The 18831-nt window shown below is 44.8% G+C and overlaps 1 protein-coding gene across 1 annotated transcript in view; it reads left to right on the forward strand.

The window, feature by feature from the left end:
- GATB (glutamyl-tRNA amidotransferase subunit B) overlaps positions 1–17084 on the forward strand; it is a 43067-nt gene extending 25983 nt beyond the window's left edge. Inside the window, exons 9-13 of the mRNA XM_086464320.1 lie at positions 1482–1671; positions 8129–8262; positions 8675–8753; positions 14201–14335; positions 16808–17084. Of these exons, the coding sequence (XP_086320446.1) occupies positions 1482–1671; positions 8129–8262; positions 8675–8753; positions 14201–14335; positions 16808–16936 (667 nt within the window). The 3' untranslated portion in view covers positions 16937–17084. The remainder of the gene's footprint in view (positions 1–1481; positions 1672–8128; positions 8263–8674; positions 8754–14200; positions 14336–16807) is intronic.
- The last annotated feature ends 1747 nt before the right edge of the window (positions 17085–18831 follow it).

The following is an 18831-nucleotide window of genomic DNA, read 5'->3' on the forward strand; positions in this document are numbered from 1 at the left end:
TTGCTAAGTACTTCTTGCTTCCGCTAGTGTGAGATGATGGCCATCAAGCGATGAATAGCCAGAGGGCGAGGGGACAAGGCATGGGTCCTGTTGGGAAGCGGTGCTGCTGGGAACAAGTGCTGGGGCAACGCTGCAAAGCAGCAACACAGCTGCTTAGTGCCCGAGCAGAGGAGGTGGTCACTGGGGTGTCTGGATGGGGTGGGGAAAGGTGATGCAGCTCAGTGACGGCCGGGTGCTCTGGGCACCCCTTCTCCTGCTCTGTGCACACCTGCCTCCTCCCCTGGTTAGGGGCCATCTTCGCACTGATCCTCCCCGTAGCTCCCTAGCTTTGCATCCCAGAGACAGTCTTCCTGTTACTCCCAGAGTTCCCTTCCCAGCTGGAGAATTGTAGTTCTGCAGGAGAACTTTCAGAGCCTCTTAGCTTTGCCGTATCTGCGTTCCTGTTAGATCTACACATATTCTACCACTGATCTTGCTAGAGCAGAGCAAAAATTTTGAAAACATCCCACAGACTTTAAATTTAAAGCTGCTTTTCAAATTGTTGTTTGTAGAAATGCAGCAGAAAAGGCAGTGATCATTTTGTGAATTCCTTACTATGGTAGGGGCTGGTGTGAGGCTTACTTAACAAGACAAATTCGAACAAATGCGATAGAAAATTCATGAAAACCTCGGCAAAACTGCTGAGTCTAAGATATTTCAAATAAAGATGAGAAAGATTATTGCTATTACTAAAATTATGGTCAGTATTACACTTTTACAGTTTTTTTGTAACTTCCTGCTGTACATTATACACAAACTTAAAATCTATGTTTAGGCAGTTTTGAAATAGAAATTGTTATAGTAAATGTAGAGGGTGCCCAATGTCCTTTATTCTGGTATTTTTGAACCTCTCATTTGATCATGTAAGAGTGAGGTTTCTGCTTCAATCGCAGTTATTCGAGTGGTTTGAATTGGCCTTCTCTTTAAGGGAGCCTTTTGTTCTGCGCTAGCTCCCTGCCGAGCACAGTAACTTTGCTTTTAGCACAGCATGAGATTTCATCAAGATTTTTGAAGTTAGTCTGGAAAAGGTTACAACCTGCTCAGATCACTCTTGGCACTTGGCTGTCAATCCAGGTTTTTCCCTGCCAGTCCGCTCCTGTTTCTGTCCAGATCCGCAATTGATGCTTGATGCCAAAAAGAGTGGGTTGTTTCCATACCTGTTCTTATGGTTTTTATGGTGTTGTTTTATTATCATTTTGGGTGCAGAAGTGTTAATTACTCTGTTTCTATCATCAACTCTTTGACAATCAGTGGCAAATACTCAAAGAAAGCAGAGGCTTTGCAGCAGTGCTATACAAAGTCATGAATTTTTAGTCTTTTGTTTAGCTGAAATAATAATACAACTTCCAGGTAAGTGTAAACTTGTGGTACGAATTTTATTCCTTGTTGTTTAGCTTCTGACTGAAAATGATTATGAAGGAGTTTTTCTTCATTTTTACTAGGTTCATGCCAGAGCCAAATCTTCCTCCACTGATTCTGTATGAGGCAAAATCTTTGCCAGCTAATATGAACCATCAGCAAGTGGTAAATATTGACTGGATTCATGAGAGACTTCCTGACCTCCCCAGTGTGAAGAGAGCAAAGCTCGTTGAACGGTATGGGATTCTGCCTGAACACAGCTTCACCTTATTGGTAGGTCTATTGATCAAGTGCTAAAATAAGCCTAGAAACTTCAAAGTTGCACGTTTTTTTGAGAAGATTTACAAATGTCATATTAACCAGCTGTCCGTTGTCATGGATATTTTTTATTTGGAAACACGTCCAATGCATACTTTGTACCCTGGAGCCGTATACATAGAGTGGTGGCGAAAAGAAACCACACACAGTGCACCTGGAAGTGTTTCTCATGCAAGGTGCAGTCAAATAACTGTTATTTAATATTGATCTTGTCTGTCCACGCATGGATGCACCTGTGACTGACTGCAACAAATGTACGACCTCCTGCTGAGAAACCCTTGTCTGCAAGGGCTTGCCTTTCTTGTCTTTGGGCCCGGTACAAGACTGGGCACGTTGGCAGTATTTAGCAAATTAATAGACCTGTTTTCCTGGCTGCAGAAGCAAAACCCGAAGTTTAAATCTTTCAGCTTCACGTGCCTGTTGATCCAGCTTCTACGTTATTTTGAAAAAAACCCACACTTATTCTTAGGTAAATACACCAAGTGGCTGTACAGCATCAACTTTGATCTCACATTGCAGTTTACCAGGGATAGATTCAGAAGCGGGGATGAGAAAGAAAAGGATGTGGCCAATATGAATATAAATGAGGAAGTGACAGCAAAATCTTGTAATTCCAAAATTATTCCAAAGGACTTTGAACTTCTTAAATACAAGCTGCATCATCTCTGTTTGCCAGTGATAACTCTGTGTGGGCGTTAGTATACCCACCCAAGATTAAACTTCGCATAGCCAGCTGAGCTGGGACAGTGTCCTGCTTTGGATCCCCTGTGATTAGTGGAGACAGAAGGAAAAGGACTTCTTCAGAGTAAGATTCAGAGCAGAACCATAAGTATTTTCAGTTGTCCTCTGGAGGAGTTCCTTTCCTTTGATTATAAATGGAGGGAGAGCAGTGCACACAGCTACCTAATATCCCTCTTTTGTGTGTCTGTAATTTAACACACTTGTAGAGAAGCTGATTCTACAGAAAAAAATGATTCGTTCTTCTGAAGAAAGCTGGTAGGAAAACTGCTTTTGTGGTGGTGTGCCATTTTAGTGAGTTGCAGATCTTTTACTGTTTGGTGGGCAGGTGAGTCATAAGTCTTATCAAAGTCCTGAGGCTGCAGTGACAGCATCAAGAGGTGTCAGTTCTTACCTTTCCATTTCATTGTGTAAGCTGCAAAATGTGATTTCACAGCCAGCATTCCTGTCTGTGCATGCGGGTTTTTTTCACATCGACACATTTCTCGTGTATTAAAATAAACAGAGCTCAGAAGGGTAGATAGGTCCTGAACCCTTTTCTCTGACTTTTTTATTTTTTTCTTCTTCTCCCTCTCTGTGGAGGGTTGACCCTGGCCAGCTGCTAAGCACCACAGCTGCTTGCTCATTTCTTCTGCCAGTGGGACAGGGAAGAGGATAGGAAGAGCAAAAGTGAGAAGACTCATGATTTGAGATAAAGACGCCTAAATAAGTGAAGGAAAGAGGAAAGGAAAAGCCTAAAAGTGATGCAAATGCAGTCACTCACCACTTCACACAAGTAGACTGATGTGCAGCCAGTCTCTGACCAATGACCATGACTACCTCCCCCAACGTCCCCTTCCCTCAGTTTTCCTTGTTGAGCAGGGTGTTACATGGTGTGGAATATTCCCTTGGTCAGTTTGGGTTAGCTGTCCAGGTGGTGTCCCCACCCAAGTTCATCCCTACCCTCGGCCCACTCGCTGTGGGGGGGCAGAGAGGGAAAAAGAGAAAGTCCTGCTCAGCAGCAGCCCCAACACTGGTGTGTTGTCAGCGCTGCTTTAGTTACAGACCCAAAACTCAGCACCCTATGGGCTGCTCTTAAGAAAATAAACTCCATCCCAGCCAGACCCAGTACACCCGCTCCTTTCACTTGGCATCAGCCCACTTCTGCGTTTCAGTTTTGCTGGTATTGATGGTTTCTGTTGTCTGTATCAACTAGCCCTCTGTATTTGCCTCATCAACTGCCCTGTCTTTCCACCTGTTCTCTGAAACCCACTGTTGCCTTTGCTTTTTCCCTTTCAACTTTTTTTTTTTCCTTTTTGCAACACGCAAGACAACTAACGAGCTCCAAGCTGAAATTTGGGATTCAGCTTGTAATAAGATAATGCATCCATTTGAATGCATGAAGTGAACGTGTTCTTCATTGCAGGTCTTCTTTTATTGTGCATTAGAATGTCAGCATGTATACTCTCCGTAAAAGTTGCTTGCCTGTTCACTGGGAGACCAGTTAACCTTAATTCATCTGAAGACAGTATGTCCGTTGCTGTGTTAAGCTTACATCAGAAGTTGCAGAAGATTGCTGATAGGGCCAGATGCACAAAGCTAATGAGCATTCTTTCAAGTTAGAGCACCCAGGAGTGCTCATTAAATAAATGGCAGAGGTAGAGGGATGACTCTAAAATGCAAAATCTCTGTTCTGCGCCAACTTGTTAAGAGAAAACATTATGTGCCAAAGTTACAGTAAAACAGTCCCGTACCTCAGCATGCAGGTTAGTTTCCGAGCTTGCTTCGTGAGCTTTGTTCGCATATACAATAGCTGCCTGTATGTGCTGCAGCACTGAGAGCCTGAAACTGCTGCTTTGCCTGATTACAAGACATACTGAAATGGAAGGAGAGCAGTACCTATTAATGTCTTTATATCTGGAATTTCTTAAGTGTAAACTGCTACGTTTTTGACAGTTTTGTATAAATTGCAAAAATAAACAAAGCTTCTGATTTTCTTCACGCAGAACCATTCTTATTCGTAAAGATACAATTCTTTGAGCCACATAGACTCCATGGTGTTTGGGTACTCAATTTCTTTATGCAATTTCTACTTTGCTCTGTAACCTGGTAGGCTGGCATACCTTCGGTCAAGAAGGGTCTCTGACTACTTATGGTGTTAGAATATTTTTGTCTTGCTTCCTATTGAGTTAAAAAAAGAGGATCTATTGGCATAGGCACTAATGTGACGTTTTGTTCTCAAAAAGCACGCTGAAGTCCGGGGAGGTCCAGCCAGAAATAGATGAGTCGTCCCAGTACAGCATTAAAAAAATACAGCCTGATCACTTCCTTTCTCCTGAATTCCAAGTCTTCCTGTGCCTTTACTGTTCCCCTGCTTACTCAGATAAAAGTGGCTGTTCTGCTTGGGCTTTGGCTTACTGCTTTGGTGGAACAATTACGTGGGCGAATCCTTCGAACAGTCAGAAGTTGGATGCTGTAGAAGTTGGTTTTCACCATTTTGTTTGACATGCTGTCCTCATGCACGTTTGGGTGCAGGTGAATTTATGCTTATTTTTAGAACTTAAATCATTTTATAAGAGGCTGAGGGAAAAAGTTTGAACTTTCTTTGACTGCTCTGCTCGTCTGCTTTAATAGGCTAGATTTTCTGGTTTTTTTTCCACTGACAATCTTGCACATTTTTGCAGCAGTTCTTACCTCACAGTTGGAGGAACATTGTGGGAACTGTGATGGTGAAAATGGGAAGAAGAAAGAAGAAAATGCCATTTTATTTGTGAACACTGATGTACTTTTCTTCTTCAGTTCTTTGGGAAACATTCTTGGTCTTTAGAAGCATAAGTTTGTGTTACAGACCCAATGTCCCCAGAGATTGTACCCATGGTAATCTGTAAAATAATGTATTGTTTTAAACTTGTTTAAAAAGCATCTGAAATCACTCCACCACTAGTTTGTTTGACATCTCAGTACTAGTAAATGATCATTTTAAACTCTGTTTAAGAAATTTGCATCTGGTTGAAATACTGGTATGCCACATTTTGTGCCAGTGAGATTCTAGTAAGTTACAGCATATTCGGTGTGTCATGGGAGCACCGAGTGGGCCTGGATCATAAACATGGCGCTGCAATTGCACATTTCTTGGTTTCCTTCTATGAAGATCAAAATAGGTTATTCAGAATGAAGTGAGAACAGTCGGTTAGCATTCCTGTAAACCCGCGTGCTCGGGTGTGCGGTGGTTTTCAGCTCAGATCTGTCACAAGGGACAGGGGTGTTGGTAGTTGGAATGAATTTGGCATGAAGAAAGTTGACCAAAATGCAGAACAAATTAAAGTCAAGTTCAAGTAGTACAGTGCCTAGAAATTGAAGCTAATCGAGTTATGCCTGCATTTTTCTAATATGGCAAGAAAATAAGGAAAATGTTTCATTTCTGTTAGTCATTTTGATGTTTTGACATTCTGCCTTACTCGGTTCAGTCTAGTATTGCTGGGTTTTCCCATGCTTTGGCTACAGAAAATGACAGGCACTTAAAGAACCTAACATGAAATGCAAAGGAATTTTGGGGAGTGTGTCTGGTTTTCTGTGCACAAGTAGCAAGTATGGGGTTTGGTACCTGGTAGCGTCTACCTGTCTGAGTATTCCTGAGCTTTTTCTGATCTTGCTGCCTGGGAATCATCTGCTTAAAATGTGAAGGCTGGGTGTGTTTGTCCTTGATTTTTCAAAGGTCTGGCAGCGGGGTCAGAGCTGTAGCTCCAGCGGGGCTGTTGGTATCCAGAAATCTGAAAGTGCCCGCTGCTGGAGATACGCTCTCCAGCCTACACACAGGGAAAGTGTTGGACACGCTGCGCCTGAGCTGTGTAGCCTACGTTCAGACATGTGGCATCCACAGACATTGTTTTCATGTGCATAATGTTGTAGCTAGACCTACTCTGCCCGGAGTGTTTGTAAAACCTTCTGCAGTGTGTGTAAAGAAACCAGCTTTTATACGTGCTCGCTTTTTCCTACGTAAATTGGACAGGTGTTTTTGTGGAAGGGAACCCGCTGTTTAAATAATCAGTGTTTGTTTGTGCTATTGAATCCTGAGGTGAATTAGAAAGAGTATAGTATTTAGTAATGCACCATTTTAGTAATTGCACTTAACACACACACAGTTTTTAATCAAGTTTACTGTACTTTGGTAATCATGTGATTCCTTTACTGTTGTTTTTAGGCCAAATTTGTTTCTCTAGTCTATTTAGCCTTAGACTTTACATAATTTGATTACAAAGTAACTGCTAGTTAGATCTCTAAGAACACTGGGGAAGAAGGGCTGTATGTATTAGATAACTAGGGGGAGTTACAAGGTTTACCTTGGTTCACAAAAGACCTCAGTGGCTTTCCTAGGCCGAGAACTTGGTTTCACGGTCTCAAGGTAAAGGGGACGGGTCTGATTTTTGTCCCACCAGTTTTACAGCACATCAGCCATTAATCTAAGTACATTTGGTTCTGTTTCACAGAACAGAGAGCAGTAGTCTGCAGTCTTCTCAAAAGCCGTACATCGTTACTAATGAAAAATGCGGTATCTAGAGCTGTTGGAAGTTGGTGTTGTGAAAGTTTTGAGGAGGAAAGTCTAAAATTCTGTATTGCCATGGTGATAAATTGCCTTCAAAAACAAGGGCAAATAAGACTGTTTTGATGGGATGTGTTAGACTGGAAAAGTCAGGCTTTGGTTTAGTGTGTACCTGCACTCTTTTTGCTTAGAACTGTCAGAGGTCTGGCTGCAGTCAGTATCTGCTTGGAAAATGTTTTTTGCTGTGATGACAGCATACTTAGAATAGCTCCTTGGCTGTCTCTAAACTGCTTCCTCTCAACTTCTGAGAGCGGGCTTGTCCTCCCGTGCGTTTATGCTATACACTGCAGAAGTCCAGTGGCATGCTGGGTTTGGATTCCTCCTTGAAAAGGTAGGAGCTGCCACTTAATGTCTGTTCAGCCCTCCGCAAACCTAGTGAGTTCTGTGCTGCAGTTAAAGATCCATCAATGCCTTGATGACAAAGAGCACAGCATTCAACAGACTGTGCAGTATCTGTTCTTCTAAAAACAATCTCAGATTTCACTTCGCCTATAAATTGAATCCCCTACTGTCACATCTTCTGAGCATTTAGGGTGCTGTGGAGAAGCTTACATGGCTTCTCTGGAAAAGCTAGAAAAATAAACCCTGCTTCTCACAGTATAACCTTCCTATCATTGAAGGGTGAATGCAAGCTACACTTAGTCCTTCAGTCCAAAATAAATACAAGTGATTGCAAGATGAAGAGTGAAATACCTGTAGACAGTTTCAGGAAAAATCTCTTCTTGGTAAAAGGTGGCATGGCAGCAGTATATTTTCTAGCATTATACGTACTTAAAACGTGTGGGAAGATGAGAAAGCTTCTCCCCAAATGCTAATTTTAGGGAGGAGTTACAAGAGAAAAAAGTATTGCTCATTTATTGGAAGTTCCATTGAAACAGCGAGGCTGGCAGATAAGCTGCAGGTACCTGTTCCTGACATAACATAGTTCGGTTGCTGTTACATTAATAAAATTACTCCAAAGTCTTGTGACTTGGCAGTGAATTCACAAAACCAAGTTTACTTGAGGATTGGGTATTTATACTCTGAATGTAATTGTGTAATTAATCATGGTTGCACTCCGGTATCTTTTTGATGCATTTAACTTTTCTTAAACAGAATGAAGATGGATTAACAGAATTCTTTGAAAACGTGGTAAAACAGACCCAAATGAAGCCAAAGAAAGTGATCGGCTGGATTCTAAAGGACCTGCTCGGTTATTTGAAACAACATTCCCTTACAGTAAAGGAAAGGTCAGGCGTCCTGATTACTACAGTGGTGAAACAAAAGCAATCCTTTTTTCATGTACAATGAGTAGCATCCTGCCATTCTGTTGCTCTCTTCAGCTTTAGTTACTGCCTGTGAAGTTCCTTACGCTGGGCAGTACTATGCAGGCCTTGACGCTGTCGTGCTGAATGAAGTTAACCCAACACCTTGCAGAGAAGAGGGCCATGTAGTTAAGAGTAGTAATCATTCTTCCTTCTTTGGAGTGTGACAATGGTAAGGCGTAGTCAGGCTGTCAATTCCAAAGTTGAATAGGGTGTATCACGAGGAAAAATGCTAGCTTGTCTTGCTAAACTGTGCGATCTTCGGGCAAGCAATGGTAGCCTTGATATATTACTTTACCTTATTCTCGGAGGTAACTTCTGCCCCCTTTTTCCCTAGCCCGGTCAGTTCTTTTCTCCTGGCTGACCTTCTGAACCTTCTGGAAAAAAAGGAAATTTCTTCTACAGCAGCAAAGCAGGTAAGTACCTTTTTGATTTTACTGCACTTTGAATCTGCGGCTGCTTCCTCCATTTGCGTAGCGGTTGTATAATCAGTGCGTACCGGGACATCGGGTTTGTTTGGAGTGTTGATGAAGGATAAATCTATATTATATACATACAATAGATGAACATGCCTCGTGTGTATATAACCTTACAGATACATCTGCATAGTCGGTGTCAGAAGGGGGCACAAGCTAAATAGTAGATTTAAGCAATGTGAACTGAAGTCAATTAAATAAATCCTGCTTCTGAACAGACACTAGATCTCAGTTTCACAGTGTGAGTCAGTCGTGAGTGAAAGGTCAGTGGGAGCTAATCCTTGACTCACAGATAAACTGGGAGTATCAGTTACTAGGTACCAAGGGACTGTAAGGTCTGCGTTCCCAAGCATTAGCATGTGGAAAAGGATATAATTCACCTGAGTGTAGTCACAAAAACAGTTCTGCTTTGGCGTACCCCGAGTCAAAAGGGGAGAGGTCTGGCCTTTCTTTTATCCTTGCTTCTTTGAGTAAGTGCTGTCGTAGACCTTTCAAGCAAGTATGGATGGTAAAGCTGGTTTCTCCCTCTTTATAAATATCATCTTGCTTAGGACAGTCTGAAAAATCATCTCTTGATGATTTGTATCTGAAATTGTGAACTGCTTATGATGGGTATGGTGACTGCTGTGTCTATAGACAAAATTTGGCGGTTTTTTGTGATAGGGAATAATCTGTTGTTCACCTTAAATTGTTGCTGGCTCATTTATGTGCAACACATTGTCTTCACAGATTAATAATTATGCTCTAGATAAGTACATTACATGACTGCTTTTTCTCAGGTGTTCATCAGTGAAACTGTTAATGAAGTTATTTAGCTTGCCTTGTCTCCTTTCAAGCTTTTAACACTCTGAAGTACACAGGGTGAGTTTCCATCTCTCTAGCACATACTGATTTAATCCAAGTACAACTTTGGAACAGTACTGAAGTCGGTTAACTTTTTTTTTTTTTTTTGCATGTTTATAAACCAAGCGTGACTGTTGCAAATGTGACTCTTTACCCTACTTGGAGACCCTTAAACTTCCTGGTTTGTTGTTTTCTTTTTTTGGAAATGCTTGTGATTCTTAATTAAGTTGGTCTTGTTGTTGGTCTGCTTCTGCGCGTAGCCGGCTGCATATGACAGGCGTCATAAATACGGATTTAAGTGCCTGACTTCAGGCATGTGCATTGGGAAATTTTGGATTGGAAAAGTAAAAGCTTCAAAAAGGAGATAAAGTATTAATAGGAAAAGCATTGGAATGCGGAGCGGTTCTGTGCCTGCGGGGTTATGGCACACCCATCAGTTTTTGGTGTCTGCATTTGAAAGGGAAGCTTCAGAACTCCAGCCTTACCTCTGGGCTTCCTTGTGGAGGTAGAGGCAGGGTACTAATGCTCTTCTGCGGGAGTTTCTTGCCTTGTGATGTATTTGTGTGCCGGCACTTCTGACGGGTTATGAAATGTCAAGAATTTCAGAGGCCTTTTTCTTGTTTAATTACCAACTTGTAACGTGCGTGTTGTCCTCGGTGTTCTGAAATTTGACACAGAGAAATGACAGTACTGTTTGCCATCACTGAGTGATGCTATCAAACTGCAGAAACCTTGCCACATTTAGAAAAGTATTTTGGTTGCCTGGATGTCGGAAGAATAACAAATGTTTATAACAATTCTCAGCAGTAGGCAAAGATACTGGATGGCCCGAGGGCAGAGAGGGCTATATATACACAAGAGCAGATGAATTGCAGCACTTTGGGGTGGAGAATGAACTGTGTTGGTAGAGACAGCTCCAACGAGAAAGGATGGAAAGGTTCGAAGGGGTGAGCACGCAGATGTGTATACACATACGCGCTCGCTGCAGGAAGCTGTTACCAGTTTAAATTTTTGAAGAGGTTTTGTGTTCGGTCTCTACCATGTGAGGCACTAAAACACAGGCAGATAAAAGCTGTGAGCTCTGTGTAGACACAGAACATTGTATGGTAGGATGCACATGCCAGGGGAAGGGCACCGTGTGCTTACATAATTACCAGTTAGGTAATGACAGGGCTCACACCCAACTTGCCATCAAATACAGCATCCTACTCCAGGGTCTCTGAAGCCTCTTCCAGCTGTGCAGGGCTGTGGGGTGAGCTTGTCCTGGATCAGGGGACCTGCATGGGCACGTGCTGCGGCCCACCCCAGAGGCACCGTTTTGAATCCCGCGGTGGGAGGTGCCGGTGCTGCTCACCCCAGGCTGAAACCAGTCTGTGGGGAGTGTGCCTGAGATGGGGCCTCGGTCCTCGTTGGCAGGGCTGGCAGTGAGCACGCCTCTGGCGTGAGGGTCCTGCCTTTGCGTTACGGCGTTGTGGGAGGAGGCTGGTTCCTGGGCCAGGGAAGCAGAGACGTGGCCCTGCTGCTGAGAGCCAAGCTGGAGCAACCCTGCGCAGACACCCTGGGCACGCGTTCGTCGGGGATCTGTAGCAGGGTACGGAGCAGAGCGCACCCCGGGGCTTGTTTGGTCACCCACAGAGGAACAACTTCAACAGGCCCGCTTGGCACCCCTGCTTTAAAGTAGGTAGCAGTGAAATGAGGACGGTACGCACGCCTAAACAGAACCATCTGCTTTGACAATTACGGCTGTACCATCTGGAGGACTGGACCCAGCCTGCCCCTCACTTTTGTCAGGGGCTGAGGGACAGCTGCCAGACATGGAGGTTTCCGTCACTGGGAAGGAGAGACGCCCAGAGGACTGACTGGAGTGGTACTGCCTGCTGCTTCCCTCCCACCCTTGGCAGCAAATCACTGCAGATAGGGTTTCCAGTTGGAGCGTTCTCAGGCACAGCAGTCAGCTGGCACATTCACCAGTTGCAAAATGTTTGATATGATGCCCGTGGCAGCCGGATATGTAAGTCCTGATTAATTCATCTTGACCAATGGTTTGCTGCTATGCCTGTGTAGGTAGAGACTGCAGAACATCATTAAAATCTAATCACGCTCAGGCAAGAATCAATAGTAGAAACTACTGAGATTTCAGTAATGGAAATGAGGCCTGAGATGCTCGTTTTGGCTGTGGAGACTTCATAATTCGATCCTCCTGTTCTGGTGCAGGCAGTTTGTGTAAATGAGTTGAAATCATTTTTTAAACTGCTTTCTTTAGATTTGTACTCCTTGCCAAGTGGAGAAACACATTTTTAAAACTGCATCTTTGACAGGGCTTGGCCACATCTCTTTCTGCTTTCCTACATACCTGTAAACAAGCAAAGGCCTTGATAACATTGTTGCTCTACTAGCGAAGTGGAGATGCTTGTTACCAAATTGAAAAGTACACATGATGCAGATGTCACGGCGAAAATCTGGTGCCTTCAAGGTTTCTAATGGGCAGGCTTTTCTCAGTGCCAGGAGACGTTTGGCATAGGAGTAGCAGGGAATCAGAGCTGGATCCCTAACTGTCAAGCTGTCCTGCCCCTGATCTAAGTCAGCCTGATGTACGAGTTGCTCCTGGGTAACTCTGCTATGGTCGGCTGCAGAGATTTTGTTTGTTGCAGATTTTCCCCTCCTGCAGCCCGTGGCATCCTGCTTGAATACATACCAGTCCTAAAAATCACATCTGCCTTCTTCCAGGAGAGCGGTACGGCTTATGCATTGTCCAGCCCCTGATTTGTGCAGCACTTCGGACTCTCCAGGGTGTTTTGCTATGGGCTGTGCTATGCCAAGCGGACAAGGTCCCCTCTGAGGGGTGATGTACCGTGCCGGTGCCTCGGGAGGCCTCGAGGACAGAAGGCTTCCTGCCGGGTCCCTCGGGGATGGAGCGGGAGGGGGCTGCCTCGGGTGGCGATGGAGTGCAACAGGTAGAAAGGCAAGCGGCTGCAGACGGGTTGAATCTCTGTTGGATGTATTTCTTTGTAGGGGCATTCCAGGTAGCACTGGCACAGTGATTTTTTTAAGTACTGCACTAGAATGAAGATCTTGTAGAAGACATCATATACTGCCCTGATTTACTTAGATATAAACACCTGAAAGCTTCACTTATAGCGGTTGTCCCTCTGGCTGCTTATCAGTAACTTTAATATTGTGATCTGCCTTTAGCCTTCTTACAGGGGACAAAACAAGCTGTAGCTGCCACAATACAGCTGCATGTTGTTGCCTTCTCTCAAGGTCTCCTGCTGAGCGATAAGATCCCATAAAAAGCTTTGGGGTACCGCTGGCAAACAAATCTCTTCTTGCAGGAATTATGTCAATGCGTGGTTCTTAAATACCTGTTGGGGCTACAGAATTGTTCAACTTCTGGTCTTTTGCACCAGAAAATTCCTCACGCTGAAGAAAACTGCCAGGGTGGTTAAGATGCTGTCCCACATGCTTTGTTTTTCCTAAGTTGTCTTGCTGCCCTGCTCATTATTTAACATGCAGTTTGAATGCCCCTTCTCATCTCCCCATTCCAAGCCTCTTCCTCATCCCAAGGTGAGTATTTAAGGCAGAAATGTTGACGTGCCATTCGTTTCCATATTGGTGCACAGCAATGGCCCAAACATACCATTATACCTTCAGCTCAGGATGGAGCACAAGCAGTTGTTTTAATAAGGGTTTTCTTTCTCTCCTCCCACAGCTCTGAAATAAGAGCAAAGGGAATACAGAAGATGACTGCCCAAGGAAATTGTTTTTTTATAAATGTTCTCTTCTCTTAAGTTTATTCCAGGGCAATAGCCCTGCTACAGCGCAGGAAAACACACTAGCATTAACAAGTGATTATCCTGGAGGCCTGGGTTCGCCCAGCATTCCAGCACTTGGAGGTGATGCATGGGTGGGCCGGAGCTGCTGCGTTCGTTCCGCTGGGCACTATTTTTCTTCTGCTTTGTCATATGTGTCCTCATTACAGCTTGCTGAAGGGGCGCGGTAATGGAATGAGTTACCTGGGACTGGACTCGGTACAACAGCCAGCTAATCGTCAGTTCCCGGGCAGAGACATTGCTCATGGAAATGCATTTTCTTCCTGCTCTCGGGCAGCTCTCGTGAATAATGTGAGATGAGCACGAGTACTGCCGGAGGAATGGCCTTGCAGTCAGTGACAGCCTCTGCCACGGTGCCCCCCTCTCCCAGCGAGGGAGCGGCGGCTCCGGGTGGCGGGGGCTGCGCTCAGCAAACTTCTGTGTGAGCAGTGGTGGTAGCAGGCAGCGCCTGGAGCACCGGTTGCGAACCGTTAGCCGGTACTCCTGCAGTAAGTGAGAACGTCTGTTGTTTCAGGATGCAGAAGAGGAGGGGGGGGTACAAGAGCCCTTTCAGCGAGGCACAGGATTAGGTCTTGGGTTCGGTCACATTTAGACAGTCTGCTCTTGCTTTGACTGAAATCTGGCTTCTACTTACTTCTCCGTAACTGAAATACTGCACGTAAACAACATTGGTAAGTCAAGACACTGACCTTCGCTGCTCATTGTGATTTTCAGGTGCTTGCGGAATTGTGGAAGGGAGAAGGGAAGACTCCTCTTGAAATTGTTAAAGAAAAGAAACTTGAACTGATACAGGATCAAAAAGAGCTTGAGCAGATCTGCCAGGCGGTGATTGATGGACAAGAAAATGAGGTGATTACGATGGTGCTGGGAAGCTTGTGCACTATGGCAGTCTGTGGCACTAAAAAAGGAGGTTGAAATGGCCTCTTCATTTTTTTCATTTTGATTGGCATTTGAGCTCCAGAGCCAGTACAGGAGCATTAAAGCCGCTGCTGAGATATTATCAGGCTTTTCTTCTCCTTTCTTACTTTCCTGAGGTTTGTTTGTTTGTTTGTTTGTTTGTTTAAATTGAAGCTTACACAAAATGATCAGCAGAAGAAATTACGGGTCTGGCTAATGCGCTAAGTCATTCTGAGAGAACATGAGAATTTAATGCAGGAAAGCAAAACTGCGGGGCCAAGTCCCTCTTCAGCTATACTGCCATTAGCCTGACCTGGGCGCCCCGCCACGTAACTCCGATTTTTATGTCATCTGTTGAGATATTAGGGCAACGCTGTTAAACTCTCCTGAAGCTGGAGATTTAAGCTACCTGCCAGCGAGGCATATATTAGTTATGGAATTGGAGACTGTATCAGAGCTGGCAAGGCAAAAATTTTACTTGCCACGTCCCTGTCTCCCTCCGCTGCCAAAGAGCTGAGTCTGGCTGGTTCTCCTGCCTGCCAGTGTCTGTGGGGTGGGGAGGAGCCAGACCCCCGCGGCAGCGACAGTGGTGGCTCCAGAGCCGCTGTCCGCTTCGCTGTTCTGCTGGGCTGTGGCAGCAGCGCAAATGCTGCAGTAGGAAAGATGGGATTTGGCTCTTCCCCAGCTCCTTGGAAGGACACGCAGCAGCCTCGGTGTGTGGCTCGTCGGTCTGAAAAGGTCTGAGCTGGGAAAAAGGGGGAAGAAAAACCCTTGTTGATCATGAAGGGGAGGAGTGGGAAGGGATCTTGACAGAGTCTAAAATCTGCTTTATAAAAAGCAAAATGAAAACAAGTGCTTATGTGTTCTCTGGAGCGAAAATGTAAAAGCAGAAGTGAGTAGCTTACTTCTAGCATAAACATTGTCTAGATACATTTGCCATTTGGAAGAAAACATTAACATCTTTTGAGAACAATACCACCTGCCCCCGATCTCATTGGGGGACGCTAACAGCTCTGCAAGAGCTTTTGATAAAGAAAATGAGCTTGCAGTAGGTCGGCATGACCTCCATCAGACTGACTCATTTGCAGAGCCTGATAAAAGCGCTGCTGTATTTTCAGGCTGGTACGGAAGCACAAGTGTGGATAGAAAGAACATTAGAACTGATTGGGAAGTGCAGAAGCCGAAGGTCCATAACTGCGCTCCCATTTCAATACTAATGCTTTCCCCAAGAATGTAATTCCTCTCTGCTTTCCACTGTTTCAGTCGAGCCAAACACAGCAGAATGGCCTCACTTCCCTCCTCCTTCCAGGCGATCTTTTGCCAAGGCAAGAGCTGCCTCGCAGGCCCGTAATTCACCGCTTCAGATTGCTGTGGGAACTTGCCTTATGAAATAGCATTAGCTGAGTCCTTGACGGCGGGGAAGAAAAGTATGCCCTGCTTTTTGGTAGTAACTTTCTTTAAAATGAACTAACTTACAGTTGCTCAGGCCCAACACGGAGCGCTTTAGGAAAATGCAGTGTCTGGGCGGTACTGCGCTCTGCCCCACATAGGTGGTTTGCAGAGCTCAGGACTAGAGTCCTTTCCTCCCTGTGACCTTACAGAGATTTTAGACTGCCAGTAATTCAGATACCGAAATGAGTAGCAATATTTGCATTTGTGCTTGGTATTGGCACAGGGGTTGTTCATACGTTCGCAGTCCTTCCCTGTACATACGACATCCTGCTTAGCTGAAGCTTTCGTGTGTTGCCAAGGACAGGGTGATGGCCCAACACTTGTCTTTCAGTGGTGGCATCTCCTTTAGGAATACCCAAAAGTTAAATTTCCAGTGCCTTTTTCAGTGTCTTTACTTAGCTTTTAAATACATTTTGCAGGTGATTGTGCATCAAACACTCACCCTCTGATAGGAGGTTGCATTTCTGATCGGTTAATTAATTACTGTGTTGCAAAGGATTCCTTGCTAAAAGGAACTGACATGCTGTTACAAAAACACCTACGTCTGCACTTGAAGGCCCTCACAAATATTACCAAATAGATTGTGATTTGATGCAAATTACTTGTTATAACTGAACAGTATATTGAGTAAAAAGGTAGACCCTATTAGCAAAAAGAAGTCTCATTTTTCTGGCTCTTCTCCAGGAAGTTGCAGTCGCTGTTAAAATCCAAAAGTGTTTCCTGACTTTTTCAATAAGACCAGCTCTGTCTATTAGTTGTAAGGCCCTGCTGCTGTAGGGACTTGCTTTGTCTCATGGGACCAGGAGCTTATTACAAAGCTGAGGGCAGTTCTTATAAATAACAGCCTAAAATATAGAATTCTACCGCAATGGTCCGAAGGACAAAAATACTCATCATGCCTTGGCTGGGGTGAAAATGTCTGGGTTTACTGTAACAGTGGTGTCCCTTGTTTTTGGTTTTTTTTCTTTAAAGGTTAGGGCGATAAAAGCAGGAAATCGAAAAGTTCTAAATAAGTTAATTGGCCTGGTACAGAGAGAAACACAAGGACGCTCCAATCCTGTTCTGGTGAAGCAGTTATTAGAGAAGAAGCTGTTGGGGTAGCCACAAGAGAAAACCGCCCAAGTGCCGACAGAAGACACGTGCTTTGTTCTGCCTGGTTCCCTGCAAATGGACTTCGGTGCCTCCTTGTGTATCATCAGGATTATCGGCCACGCTTCAAGCAGCATGTTGGCCGAGCCTTCCCCAGCTGCGTCAGCCACGGGCAGATGAGCAAAGGACCAGCGGGCGATGATGCGGTCATTTGCGTCTCCCTCGCTTCGGGGTGGCATTTGGGAATGGGAGTTCTGCACAGCCCTGGGAAAGAAGCTCCCGGGGTGCCTGCGAGTGGGCAGAGAGCTGACGCTCTCCTGGTTAGTTTTGTGCCAAAGCCAAGTGTACACTCAGCTTTTCCAGCTGCCCTCTTGAGAGAAGGGAAAGTCACGGACCGTGCATGCAAAACCTGGTGGTGCACACCAGCAACTCATTGTACCTCCGTGCGAGCGGATTAAAACGCTGTCTGTAACTGAGACCACCACATGTGCCTCTGTGCCTGGCAGAGGGGAAAGGAATGGCCCCAGTTCTCCTTCTTCCTGGTTGCTGAGGGATGGGGACGGGCCAAAGGCTGCTTGAGTAAGGGCCTGAGGCTCGTGCCACACCCAGATGTAAGTGCCTACATCTAAGAATTGGCGTCGAAGTGTTTGCTCAACCCCTGGTTATGTGCCCAAACATCTCCTTTGCCTGCGCGCAGCTCTGTCACTTCTGGAGGGCCCAAGGGATGTAGGCCTGAGCCCTTCCGTGGTTTACCTCCCCTTTTGAGCAGGATTTGGGCGCGTTCCGGGTCTGCTCCACTATTTAATCCTAAGGAGGGGTTTATGCTGGGGTGTTTATACCTTCTGCTTTAAGGGCCCATGGCAACCCAGGGTCCTAGCGTTAACTTCCCCATCGCAGCCCCCTTTTGCTGGTCAGACCATTAACAGGAAACTCAACTAGAGGCAGCCCATCAATTTCACATTTATTAGGCAAAAAAAATCCCATTTAGTGCCAGGGGTTTGGCGTTCTTAAGTACCTTCTGGAGGCTGCTAAGCTGTCCATTTTAAAGATCACATTTATCTCCAACCTCAGAGATACTTCTTCAGAAGAGCTCTTTACGATCTGCCTGCAGGGCAGCTTTTGTCACAGGAGGGCAGCAGGTCTGGCCCGGGGACGTCACTCCCCTTCTGCAAGTGTGGGGCTTGCAGCACTCCTTCAAAGTAGGTTGATGGCAGTTCATTCTCAGGAGTAGCAGTGCTAATGTGTGTCTCGAGGAGGACATTTTTGTACAAACTGGTTCCTGGTCAAGTGTGAACTCTTAATTGGAAGGAAAAAAACCCCAACGCTGTAGATCTCAAATACCTTTAATGAATAAAATGTATACCCATTATTCACATAAAAATAACTTTACAATTTAAAAGCCGTACAGCTGACAAAAAGCAGTAACATGGTTGCAGTCAAAAATCATGACCCTTCAAAAAAAAAAAAACCCAAAACAACACCCCTCCCCCTGCCCCTGATTTTCATGGAACCTGACCTTCACACAAAGGCTTTTACTGTCACCTTTTGCATCAGGAGCACACGGCACCATTTGTACTTAGAGTGGTGTGGGTTTTCAGGTAAGTGTTCAGTCAATAAAGGTTTAGATTATATAGCAAACTTGGAATTTTGGAATTCTGTTCAACTCTTGCCATGGCAGCAAGAAATAAAAAGGCACAAGGGCTTCCACATGAAATCTTGAACCTTAATTTAAAGGTATTCCCTCGGTTTAGAAAAACACAATGGTTTCCAAAGGTGGTCCTCCAAGGTTAATGCTTTTTGTTGCGCAGCTTGGTGCTGCTGTGCTTCCCCTCTGCTGTAGCGGGTGCCTCTTCAAAAAGAAAGCAAAACGACAGTCTAGGTGGAAAAATAATTAAAAGGAGGAAGGA

Source organism: Leptosomus discolor, chromosome 4, assembly GCF_034619465.1.
Source record: "Leptosomus discolor isolate bLepDis1 chromosome 4, bLepDis1.hap2, whole genome shotgun sequence".
NCBI lineage: Eukaryota > Metazoa > Chordata > Aves > Leptosomiformes > Leptosomidae > Leptosomus > Leptosomus discolor.